The sequence below is a fragment of the Bubalus bubalis genome, chromosome 6 (assembly GCF_019923935.1).
Source record: "Bubalus bubalis isolate 160015118507 breed Murrah chromosome 6, NDDB_SH_1, whole genome shotgun sequence".
NCBI lineage: Eukaryota > Metazoa > Chordata > Mammalia > Artiodactyla > Bovidae > Bubalus > Bubalus bubalis.
In genome coordinates this window covers 84,000,598-84,012,763 of record NC_059162.1, presented here as the reverse complement: position 1 = coordinate 84,012,763, position 12,166 = coordinate 84,000,598, and the positions used below count along the sequence as shown (strand labels likewise).

Here is a 12,166-nt window from a genome sequence, read left to right as displayed (position 1 = left end):
TCTTTAGGAGCAGCAGAACGTGAGTTCTGTGAGAGCAGTGTCTTCAGGATTTAGTCCAAGGCCTGCACGTCACAGACAGTCCCAAGTACTTGTGGAATGGAAATGGCCTGACCACAAGGGAGCTCTTTTCCTTTGAGGAACTCAAGCATGAAAAGGTCTGGCCATTGGCTTGTCTTACTAGTGATGGAACCATATTTACCCTGAGAGAACAGAGATTACAGTCATCCCTCCTTATGCATGGGCCTTGTTTCCAGGACCCCCAGGGATACAAGAATCCTCAGATGCTGAAGTTCCTTGTGTAAAATGGCATGGTTGGCCTTTGGTATCAGCGGGTTCTGCATCCCCTTATATGGAGAGCAGGCTGTACATTTGAAGGACCCGTGTATGCAGTGTGCCTCCATCCATTGGCTAGATGCAATTTGATAATTTAGAGCTGAGAGCCTTTGCTCTTGTTGTTTAGTTGCCAAGTCGTGTCCAACTCTTTGCAGCCCCATGAATTGTAGCCTTCTAGGCTCCTCTGTCCATGGGATTTCCCAGGCCAGAATACTGGAGTGGGTTGCCATGCCCTCCTCCAGGAGATCTTCCCAACCCAGGATGGACCCCACGTCTCCTGCCTTGGCAGGCAGATCCTTTTACCACTGAGCCACTGCAGCTTCCTGCCTTTGTTCTTTCAACAGAACAAACAAACATACCACCTCATGTATACACTTTCCTCCTCAAATGCATCACGTCTGTTTCATGGATGTTCCAGGTTTCTTTGAAGGCCAGCCCTCCGGATGGTTTGTTACCACTTATTTCTTCCCTGACCTCTGAACCGCTCTGCAAGGTTACCTGCTGCTGCTGCTAAGTCACTTCAGTCATGTCTGACTCTGTGCGACCCCACAGATGGAAGCCCACCAGGCTCCCCTGTCCCTTGGATCCTCCAGGCAAGAACACTGGAGTGGGTTGCCATTTCCTTCTCCAATACATGAAAATGAAAAGTGAAAGTGAAGTCGCTCAGTCGTGTCCGACTCTTAGTGACCCCATGGACTACAACCCCCAGGCCCTCCATCCATGGGATTTTCCAGGCAAGAGTACTGGAGTGGGGTGCCATTGCCTTCTCCGTATGTCTCTGCAAATCAAGCTTTTTTCCTTTAAGAGGTAGATAGATATTCAGTTCCTTCATAAGATGAAGGGACTGCTAATAGCATTTTCCATAATAACTGCTGATATCATCGAGGTAAAGAAAGCTGCTTTTCCTAACCACCCATAAAAGAATTTAGCTTTTTGTATTTCTGCCTCTCTAGAAAGTCTAATCCCTCCCCACTGTGAGTATGACAGACTCCAAGGTATTGAAATCTGTATTCTAATTGTGAATTCATTGAACAAGACTTCAGTGACTGAACTTTTTTAGCCATTTTATCTAAAATGAAAAAGAATCTGGTCATTATTTCAATCTGTTATACAATTGCTCCTGGACCGTAGTTCAGAATTGAAGAGTCAGAACAGTGTGCAGTCTGGCTTTTCACCTAAGGCATACTTAACCAAAGTATATGTTTTGCACTCATTTCTGAGAGGCCCTACTCAAAACGTAAATCCTGGGACCTTTGGGGAATGTTTACTCAGCTTCCCATCTGAAGATCTTTCAGTGCTCACATCTGAATTGAGAATTAAGTACTTAAATTTGCCTTTGTGTTGTCTTTTCTATTTTGCTCTCATCTTGCGATAAAGTAGACCACCCAGATTAGTGTTATTTCCCTGAAAGTCATTTTTGTGATTTGGTTTGTGTTAGTAAGAACAAAATATTAATCTGCTCAGGTTTGCTTAGTAATTACGTTAGCTGTGTCATTTTTTCCATCATTTCTCAGGTTTCACTTCTCGTTGCTGTCTTCTAGAGCTCATCAGTGGGTTTCCAAATAATTGGTGAAGGAACAAAACCAGTTTCATAGTCATTTAAAGTTACATGGAGTGTTTACACAGGTCTTTCCTTGAGGACTTATTATAAAGTAGTCAAGGCAACGTGACTCAATTTCATGATAGTGTGCGGGGATGCTTCCTTCAGGATTTGTGAATACTTTTTTATTTTTCTGGTTTCTGTACACTGACATATATTTCATCTTCTAAATTACAGACATTCCACTAAAATAGGCTTTAGGAGGCAGGTTGCTGGAAGGGGAGGAGGATCCAGTTGTTATTTTTACAGTGACTTTCAGGATCATACAAGATGCTAGCTTAAGTGTGGGACTAGACTTTTTTTAGCTCCTTCTGTCCATTGAATAGTGCTGTCCTTTATCCTGTTTTTATTTGGTCTCCCAAAACATGACCCGTAATCGCATCAATAGGACAGCCCAGACACCTCTCCTCAGGGAATCTGCTCTCACCTTCTTGATTGGGAGCTTTGTCTAAATGGCTTGTCTGTCCCATCCTTGTCCTGTCTAGTTTGGAGGGACTGTTTGGGTGGTTCATTTTAATAGTTTTTCAGATGCATATTGGCTTGATTTCACTGGTAGAGATGAGAGAGAATAAGAGACAGAAATAAGAAGTTCTGTCAACATTTTTATAAAAAAGGAAAGAAAGCATATTGAGCCCAATTTGAGCTGTGTTTGTTCATTCTGAACCATGTCTGAAGTGCATAAAGAGAGACCTTCCCTGTCCACTGTTTCTAAAGCTCTTCCTATTTGTGTCCTTAATATTATTTATTCCCTTTGTTGTCATTGTTCAGTCACTAAGTCATGTCCGACTTTTTGCGACCCCAGGGACTGCAGCGTGCCAAGCTTCTCTGTCCTTCACTACCTCCTGGAGCTTGCTCAAACTCATTTCCATTGAGTATGTGATGCCACCCAGCCATCTCATTCTCTGTCACCCCCTTCTCCTCCTGCCCTCAATCTTTCCCAGCAATGAGTCAGCTCTTCACATCAGGTGGCCAAAGTATTGGAGCTTCAGCTTCAGCATCAGTCCTTCCAATGAATATTCAGGGTTGATTTCCTTTGGGATTGACTGGTTTGATCTCCTTGCTGTCCAAGGGACTCTCAGGAGTCTTCTCCAGCACCACAGTTCAAAAGCATCCATTCTTTGGCACTCATTTTCAGCTGTATCTAATCCTAGACTATAAATTTCCTGAAGGTAGGGACTGTGTCTTAAACCCTTGGCCCAATGTCTGACACAGGGGACACAGAAGAGGTGCTCAAGAAGTATTTGTTGAATAAATGAATGAATCATCAGATTTGCCTGTCAGAGAGACATTTCTGGCTGCAGTGTGGGAAGCAGACTAGAGGAGAAGCCAAGACTGATGATATAGACCGTAGGAGGCTGTCCCATCATGCTGGTGATAAGTGGGAAGAGCCAGGGCCACAGTCAAGAGGGAGAGATGGAGATATGCATGGAGTAGAATCAGGGGGAGATTCGTTCCTTGTGGGTGTTTGCATGAGGCGAGAGTCAGGGATGACATAAACATAGAAAATGAGATGAACGGTGGATGGCTTGTTGAAGTAGGGAATTGACAGAGTAAGAACAGATTTTTGGAGAGAAGAAAAGGAACTCGACTTTGGACATGTTGGATCTAAGGATACCTGTAGGCTATCTGGATAGAAATATCTAATAAATATTTTGATCTATGTTTTTGGAACGCAGGAGAGAGATCTTGGCAAAAGTTAAAGATTTGAGAGTCACTGGCCTATAGATTCATTCATGTACTCATTCAACAAATATGCACTTGCTAACTGCTTTGTCCCAGGTATTAAATACAATGATGAACCAAGCAAATATTTTTCTAGTTTTCACACATATCACAGTCAAGCCTGGTAGCTGGTAGCATGGAAATAAAATAACACAGGGAATATGTAATAAGCAGAGATGAGCACAAATGCTGGAGAACACCAACATTTAAGAGGTGGACAAAAGAAAAGGAGCAGGATGATGGTTTGAATGGATGAACACTTGGGCTTCCCCCTCCCAAGGCCTTGCGCTAATCTAAACGAAGTTTTCAAAATACATTGGTTGCTTTTTCTGGAGGCAGGATTAAAGTATGTTCACATTCACTCTGCTTAGAAATTCATGTTAAGTCGTCCTTAAAATAAGGAATTTCACAGGTTGGAACTGAAACAAGTATCAGCCCGCAAGCAAGTGACACAGACAGAGATGAGCAGGAGCTGGAGATCAACCCAGATTTTCGCATTCAGCTCTGAATTTCCTTGCTATTGTTAGATGGGTCTTAAGTCAAACTTAATGCAGGTTGTGGTTGGATTTCCTTTGTTATGGGCTGTGGGGGTAAATGTGATGTTCACATTGTCACAGTAGAAAGAGATATTATGCTCTTTTGCCAGGACTTTGAGTTTTACTTATTTATTTGTTTTTACTTCTCAGTTCTTTTAACCCAAGAGGCAGCAACATCTCAGGCACCTACCAAGTAAATGTCAACTGAATACCCGGGTGTGGGTTGTTTTAAGAAGTGAAATTTCTTAGTCACTTCTTCAAATGAATTTTGTCTTCTTTAAAAAAAAATGGTGATGTATATATGTGTTTCTTTTTTTAATTCATATAAATGGCACAAACGTTATGTGAGTTTCAAGTGTAGAAGACAATGATTCAGTTTATGTATGTACTGTGAAATGACCACCACAATAAATGTAGTTAACATCCATCCCCACGCATGGTGCCATTTTATTTTTAAAAAGCAAAGTATGATTATTGCATATTCTAAAAATTAGAGCCACTTCATCTAAAATATCATAGATTGTGTGTTTGATGTAAAAATTAACTGAATGTTGTCTTTTAATTCTCAGTCAAAACATCTTTCTTATGCTAAAGTCCAATTTAACCAAAAGAAAAAGAATAATTTGTAGGTCCTTTTTTAATTCTCCAAAACTTGGTGATTTCTTTTTGCATGCGTTTATGTGCATGATATTTAACAAATCTATTGGTGCATAGACAGGTAAACTTGCTTCCTTTTAGTAGTGGGCACAATCTAACTTTTATCGCTAACATAAACCATATTTATGAATTATTTGTTATACATTCAGACTAGTTCATTTTCTTACATTGTGTTTCTTAAAGGTATGTTTCTTATTTCAAAGAATAGTTATTTTAAAAAAAATCCCTTCCACCAACTACTTCTCCATGACCCTATTTTTAAAACAGGAGGTTAACACTAGTCCTATAGACAGATCTCTCAACTGGATTCCACCTGTGATACTCACAATCAGAAAACTTTAGAGGCAGAGAGGGAAATGACATGCAGAAATTATGTATTTCTTGCCATTTATAAATATGTTCCTGAATATACCATAAAAAATAAGCAGTGGATAATTAGATGTAATATCAGATATCTTAAGGGAAATTAATTATACCCAGCAAAAATAAAGCAGATGCAAAATTCAGAGGTTAAGTCATTTTGAACTGTTGATTACCTTTTTAGAAAGTTTTATTTGTGCTAAAAAGAATTTGTGTTTATGGTTCAAGGTTTGGGGCTTGTTCTTTGCAGGCTGGCTTTTTAAAGAGTCACACTGTGGTGCCTCTTGAAGTGAAGGGAACATCTTTAAATCTTGTTTGGTTTGAATGAATGGATAGCTAATCCCGATCAGATGTTTCTTTAGAGAATAATGTTTGAAAACTGTTATGGAATTTAGCTATCCTAGCTGATTCTTAGGTAGGGTGTTTTCATCCCAGTTGTGAAGGTCTCAGAGGTCAGCCAAGGTAACCATTTATTTAAATCGTCTTTTGTTTCAGATTTCCTGTTGAACTCTCTTTTTTTAACCATTTCAAAAATCACCCAGTTGTTGTGTCATAGCTTTCCATAACCCCTAGATTCAAAGATTCAAACCAAAAAACCATCTTCATAACTAAATGACTGTACCCTCCTACATAACTCTAACTAGAACAGAACATGAAATTAGACTTCACATTTTCTAATCACAATGAAACTAATATTTGGAATTCTCTCATCAAATGTCTTCTATTTATGACACTTCTGTTTCTTTTGTTTTTGTTTCCCCAGGACATTTGGGCTTCCAGGACAGTTTCGTCACATCAGGTGTTTTTAGTGTGACTGAGCTAGTAAGAGTGTCACAGAGTAAGTATACTTTTGCCTTGATTTCATACAGTTTTGCCTTGGGTTTTTGCTGACCTTTTGCCTCCTAAAGACATAAATCGCTTTCAGAATATCCTTTTCATACACCTTCTGGAAGCATTTTGCCATGTAGTTTGTTTGACAGCCAAGAATTTAAGTCAGAAAAAATTAAATATTTTAATGTGAGACATAGGGAAAGAACTGAAATCCTGAGTGTCTCAGGTATTTCCTAGCTTATAGTGTGAACCTGGTTTAAAGAAGTTCTGAAGCTTCTGGATTTCTAAGAAATTCAGCATTTTAAAAGAATTTGTTTTTGACCTTTAAAAGGATGCTAATGCCCTTAGCGTGAGTGACACCCTGCAGCATGATCATTAGCAGCTTGTCAATAATCACCAACAACAGTGAATTAAAAGTACCTGTCACCACCCTGTCCCATTGATCAAAGGGTTATTGATTGTATTTGGCTATGATATAATCCAGACAGTCCAAGGAGATGGTATAGGATTCCCCCCAATTCCCTGTACCCTGCCACACAGACACACATATACACACGCTGTTGCCATCCCACAAAGACTTCTCTTTGTTTTCATTTAAAAGTATACCTACAGTAACCTTGAAACTGACATAGTATCATACATCAACTATACTTCAAAAACCTAATAATAATTTTCATCATATTTCAGATAACTTTGCAGGTCTTGGAAAGATCATATAGGCCTTAGGCATTGTGCCTGTGATGCTTGATGGTTTAAAACAAAACAAAAGTTTCTGGCTAACATGAGAAGAACACATATCTACACTAACTACGGTGTTCTAGGTCCCAATACCAAGGGAAAAGATACCAAATATTTAAATTTTATTTTCTAATCCCCTTTCTACTTCAAAATACCACTTGTAGATAAAATTTGCATTGTTGAAGTTGGTTTCAAGCTGCATCAAATTCTTTGAGGAATGAGGTGGAGTAAAAATAAATATTTTTATTTCAAGTTCATACCCTCCATTCACTGTATTACAGTCTTGCAAGCTTGACTGAGTAAGCAAGTCAGTCTCATGACAAGATGTCAGATCAAGCAAGGCAAGCTATCCTGATTCTCAGAAGCTCAGGTTCTATCTGTTCTTATTTCTTAAAAGTACAGAAAGTGGGATACCAAGGTGTAGGCAGGGAATACAGGGGTAGAGGGAAAGAGAATCTGTCTGCTAAGCATAGGTTTTCATGTATGTTATGTAAAATTAATCCTTGCAATAAACATGTCAGTTAAAATATTACTCTCATTTTTACACATGAGTTAAATCAAGGATCTAGTTAAGTCATTTATCCAAAGTCAAACAAGTAGGCAAAAGGTTAAATCTGTGTAGTGCTAGAATCTGTACTTTTAGACTAGCCCAAAGGAACTTGAAGAAATCTGCAGCCTGAGACTAGACAGGGAAACAGCAAGAAGGTAACCATGGTTCGTGTTAGAATTCTAGCACCAGGAGTCCTTGGTTAATGCTGTAATGTTCTGGTATAGGATGTTGGAAACCTAGAGAATGAAGCATTATGAGCAGCAAGTTTATGACTTGGAATGGTGAAGTTGTTGCCGTATTATGAAGTGTTCTAGCAGTACCAACAGCGAGCTGGAGACTAGATTTTCTCGTTAACTTGGAGGGTATATTGCCGCCACAGCACAGCTGATTAGCCATTGACAAATGGTAATGCATCCATATGTATATTTTTTACTTTTTAAGATTTTTAAAAGGTGATCATCATCCTACTTTTTTCTTATAATTTTAATAGTAATATAGAGTATAAGAGTATAACTGTCCTAATGGCATTACAGGGACATGCATTCATTCATACATCCCTTACAGGATATCACCTTAGCCTTAATGAATAAAGAAAACCCTTTTAAGATTGGTGCCCAAGACCTTTTGTAGTCTACCCTGGCTGCTGTGCATCCTTTTAGGTTTTCATTACTGTCAGTGTCCTAAGACCTAGGCCATTGTAGGCCAAGGCCCACACTGCTCACCATCCTCAGAATCACAGCCTTCTTCCACGTTCTCTGTGGCCTTTAAGGTCTTATATCCCAAGGCTTCTCAGGGCCCATCTTGACAAGACTGCCGTTCAGTCTGCCCCACATGGTTGCCAAGGAAATTCTCAATCTGCCTTGAGGATTGCCAGGGGCTGTGGATGGACCGCACATTGAATCTGCAGAGGGACCTGGTTTGTTTCCTGTCCCTGTGTAGAGGGCCGTGTTGCTGATGCCTGGCATCCTGAGCGTCCTTCGGCTCCCAAATGCTTTTCGATTCTGCAGTCTGCTGTGTAATCGCTCTAGGATTCACTCACACATGGCCTCATGCTGACTGAAACTGTTTGGCAAGAGTGGGACTGGGCTGTGTCAGCGAAACTGTGGCTTCAGGCCAAAGTGCCATGCAGAGCCCCCTCCCTCCCGCAGATCTATAATCCAGGTTTGTCAGGGTCTGTGTCTCAAGATTGCCTTGGCTGCTGGGGGAAGGATCCCCTGCTCACGCTTCCTCACCCACACACTGTTCTGAAAGACTAGACATTCAGGTCACATGATGGCGTCAACATCCTTAACCGTTCCTTACAGTGTTTTCCCCTTCCCCACGGTAGAGATGCTAAGCACCCACTTAAATGCTGCAGTGACATTTTTTCCTGATAAGTGGGGCTGGGGTGCATTTGCAACCCTGAGATAGAAATAAGCTAACTGGCATATAAGTTAATTTCATGCATGATGTTAGTCCTGGAAGGAGCATGATGCTAAACTAATATGAAAAATTATCGTAGCTAGAGTATATCAAGTACTAAGTACCAGGCCTTGTGCTAGACATCATTCAGTCCTCCCATGGTTGCTGTTATTGTCCCTTTTTGTAGATGAAGGAATCAGTGATGCTCGAAGTTCAGAAACTTGCTCTTTTCATTTTGCTGTACTCAACTGCCTGTAGACATTTTGGTCATGACCTCTCCTATAACCAACTGTAGGGCTTCCCTGATGGCTCAGTGGTAAAGAATCCACCTGCCAATGCAGGAGACCCAGGTTAGATCCCTGGGTTGGGAAGATTACCTGGAGAAGGGAATGGCAACCCACTCCAGTATTCTTGCCTAGAAAATTCCATGGACAGAGGAGCCTGGTAGGCTACAGTCTGTGGGGTCACAAAGAGTCAGACACGACTGAGCAGCTAACACACAGACTCCTATAACAATTATAGAAGCAAACAATCCAAAGATTCTGTACTTTTACTAAATTATGATTTCTTGTTAGAGTTGATAAGCTTTTCAATGATTAATTTTTGTGTTAAAAAATTAAAATGATTTTTGGGTAGACCAAAACAAGTAAAGTACTTAATTACAGTTTTTTCCTGGATTTGTTTTCAGGTTTGATTTTTTCCTTTTTAATGAATAGACTTTAGAGAAGTTCAAGTTCATAGTTTTAGATTAACAGATCATAAAGAATTTCAATGTGGCTTCCTCCCCAATTTCCTGTCTTATTAACATCTTTTGTTAGTGTAGTACATTCATTTTAATTGATGAGCTGATACTGATATATTATTGTAACTCAAGTTTGTAGTTTATATTAGGGTTCTTTCTTTGTGTTTTACATTCTATGTGTTTTGACAAATGCATCCGTTATTACAGAACAGTCTCACTTCTTTACAAATCACCTGTGCCTCCCACTTCCCCAACCAGGATCCCTTTACTCTTTCTATAGGTTAGCCTTTTACCTGGATGCAAAAGGTAAAAGTTTCTAATGTCCTCACTGTCTTAGAATTTCTTCCACTGTGTTGCGCAGTTCTTATCTTCCTCCTGTCTGTCCCAGCCCCACCCAGTGCCCTCATCACCACTAACTGTAACCACATACGTGGTCCAGAACATTCACACTGATGGTGGCCTTAGCTTGAAAATTTTTTCGCTTTCTGGACATTTTGAATTTAATTTTTAAATTTGCTAAACAAATATTGACATTCCCCAGGTTTCCAGTTAGTTTCTGTTTTTAGTTTTCCTCCTTTTAAACTTAATAGAGGAGGGAGATGCTATTTCAGTGTTTCCTCATGAGGATTCACTGAAATAACTACGTGCTAAGTTTGTTGATTATAATCCTGTTACTACAGGGTGGCCATGGCAGAGAAACGCAAGGAAGGGCTGCCAGCTTAGCCTTGCACATTCAGAGATGAGGGTCAAGTGACAAGGTTGCTCGACATTTAATTATCCTTCTCACTTGCACACACCTGTTAGAATCAGAGGCTCCTGCTGCTGTCTCCCAGCAATGTCCCTCTTTCTTTACCTCTTTCTTTGCATCATCCGTGTGTGTGTGTGTGTGTGTGTGTTTATGTGTGTGTTAGTTGCTCAATTGTGTCTGACTCTTTGCAACCCCATGGACTATAGCCCACCAGACTCCTCTGTCCATGGGATTCTCCATGCAAGAATACTGGAGCTGGTAGCCATTTCCCTCTCCAGGGGATCTTCCCGACCAAAGGATCAAACCCAGGTCTCCTGCATTGCAGGCAGATTCTATACCATCTAAGCTACAAGGGAAGCCTGTCTGCTGTGTACCTAACTTTTAATTTTTTGCATCATCTGGAGTCCGTGAAAGGCAAGAAAGGATAGTTCTGGTTTTCTTAGCAGCAAAGCAAGTCTGTAGCATAAAAGTAAATGTACATTCATTCTTTTTCTACCTTTTCCCTCCCTGTGCTCAGACCATCTGAAAGTAGTTCTGGTTATTTATTACTTTGTTCTGGGGGAGGGAGGGTGGAATACAGACCACTAGACACGTTGCCAGAGAGAAGGGAGAAGTCTTCTCTGCTCTGGGGGAGGGGGTTTACAAGTGCTGACAATGAGGTTCAGAGTCACTGAAGTTGTTTTAGCATAATACTGTGAGGAAAGAGGCAGGAACCATCTGTTGAAATGGCTCTGACATGATGCTGCATTTTCAAACAAAGCCTTCTAGAAGCATTTTCAGATGGGTCTGTCTCCCATAAAGTTGCTACAAAGAGAGCCCACTCCACTGGCGGCTGAATGATGCCGCTTAGATAGCGCTCTCTGTCAGCACCCTCTCTTGTTTATTTGGCACCAATGTTTTCCTCAGAGTGAGTGCTTTGAGGCTGTCAGATATTCTTCCTGGTATGAACCCAGAAAATCCTCCTTTAAAAAAAATCCACTCCTTCTGCCCATTTCCTTCTAAAGTGCTGACTCTCTTGAAGTTGGTGGAGTGACTCTGAAACCTTAAATACTTCACTGGGAAAAGAGGAAAACCGCAGATACACACAGGCCATTGTGACTCTGGCCTGACGGGTTCTAATTTTCTAGCCGTGGTTTGTACACCCGAGCCGGCTGCAAGGGTTAAGTAAACTTCGTGGCTGGGGATGACTTCATGGCCCTGGAATTTTGAAAAGCCAGGGTTCTCAGTACACTGTGGCCAGCCTTAGAATCTTTGGGTGTGAAAACCACTCTCAGTTACCCAGACTGATTTGGGGTTCCCCTTGCACTGCTGCAGAATCTATTAAAATCCAGCAGCTGAACCGTCCTGGCTCTGCCACAAAGCCAGGCTGCTGGGTGGCTACAGAATTCCCGAGGTGTTTGTCAATGGAGAGCAGGAGTGAATGGAGGAAGGCGTCTGCTCAGCCTGGCATGAGGTGGCACCCTAGTGGCTGTTTGCTGCTTTAGAAATGCGCACTCTTCTGTATTCTCACACGGGAATCGTTGCTAAGATCCAACTTGCAGTTCATTCGTAAAATTCTTTTTGAAGTGTCTAGGTCCTTTGTGCATCTCTGGGGAACCCACATCCACACCCTTGGTTTTCTGGCCAGCAATTTAGTAGGAACTCTTTTGGTAACAGTCTAACCTGCCACGATGGAGCAACTACAACAGAATTAACTTGCCTCCAAGGTACAACGAGGAAATGAATTTCTTTGACAGGGACAAGCCCAAACTTGAAAATTACAAAATGTTCTTGCAAAGAAAGGCTCATGAAGAAATTAGTATAGGATAAGAGATTCTGAATGTCCTCGTCCTTCGGGGGTGCCATTTTAAAGATTTGCTGGGTTTTAGGTCTTCATTAAAGTGGAGTAGATATGAAACTTTCTTTTCTGAACAAGTGGCCTATTGGTTCACCTTTGATCAGGGCATGG

At 41.0% G+C, this 12,166-nt stretch overlaps 1 protein-coding gene across 4 annotated transcripts in view; it reads left to right on the top strand.

Moving 5' to 3' along the window:
* Positions 1–12,166, top strand: part of NFIA (nuclear factor I A) — a 405,480-nt gene that overhangs the window by 255,718 nt on the left and 137,596 nt on the right. For all 4 annotated transcript variants that reach the window (XM_025289454.3, XM_025289453.3, XM_006055921.4 and 1 more), the window contains exon 4: positions 5,972–6,046. In XM_025289454.3, the coding sequence (XP_025145239.1) occupies positions 5,972–6,046 (75 nt within the window). The remainder of the gene's footprint in view (positions 1–5,971; positions 6,047–12,166) is intronic.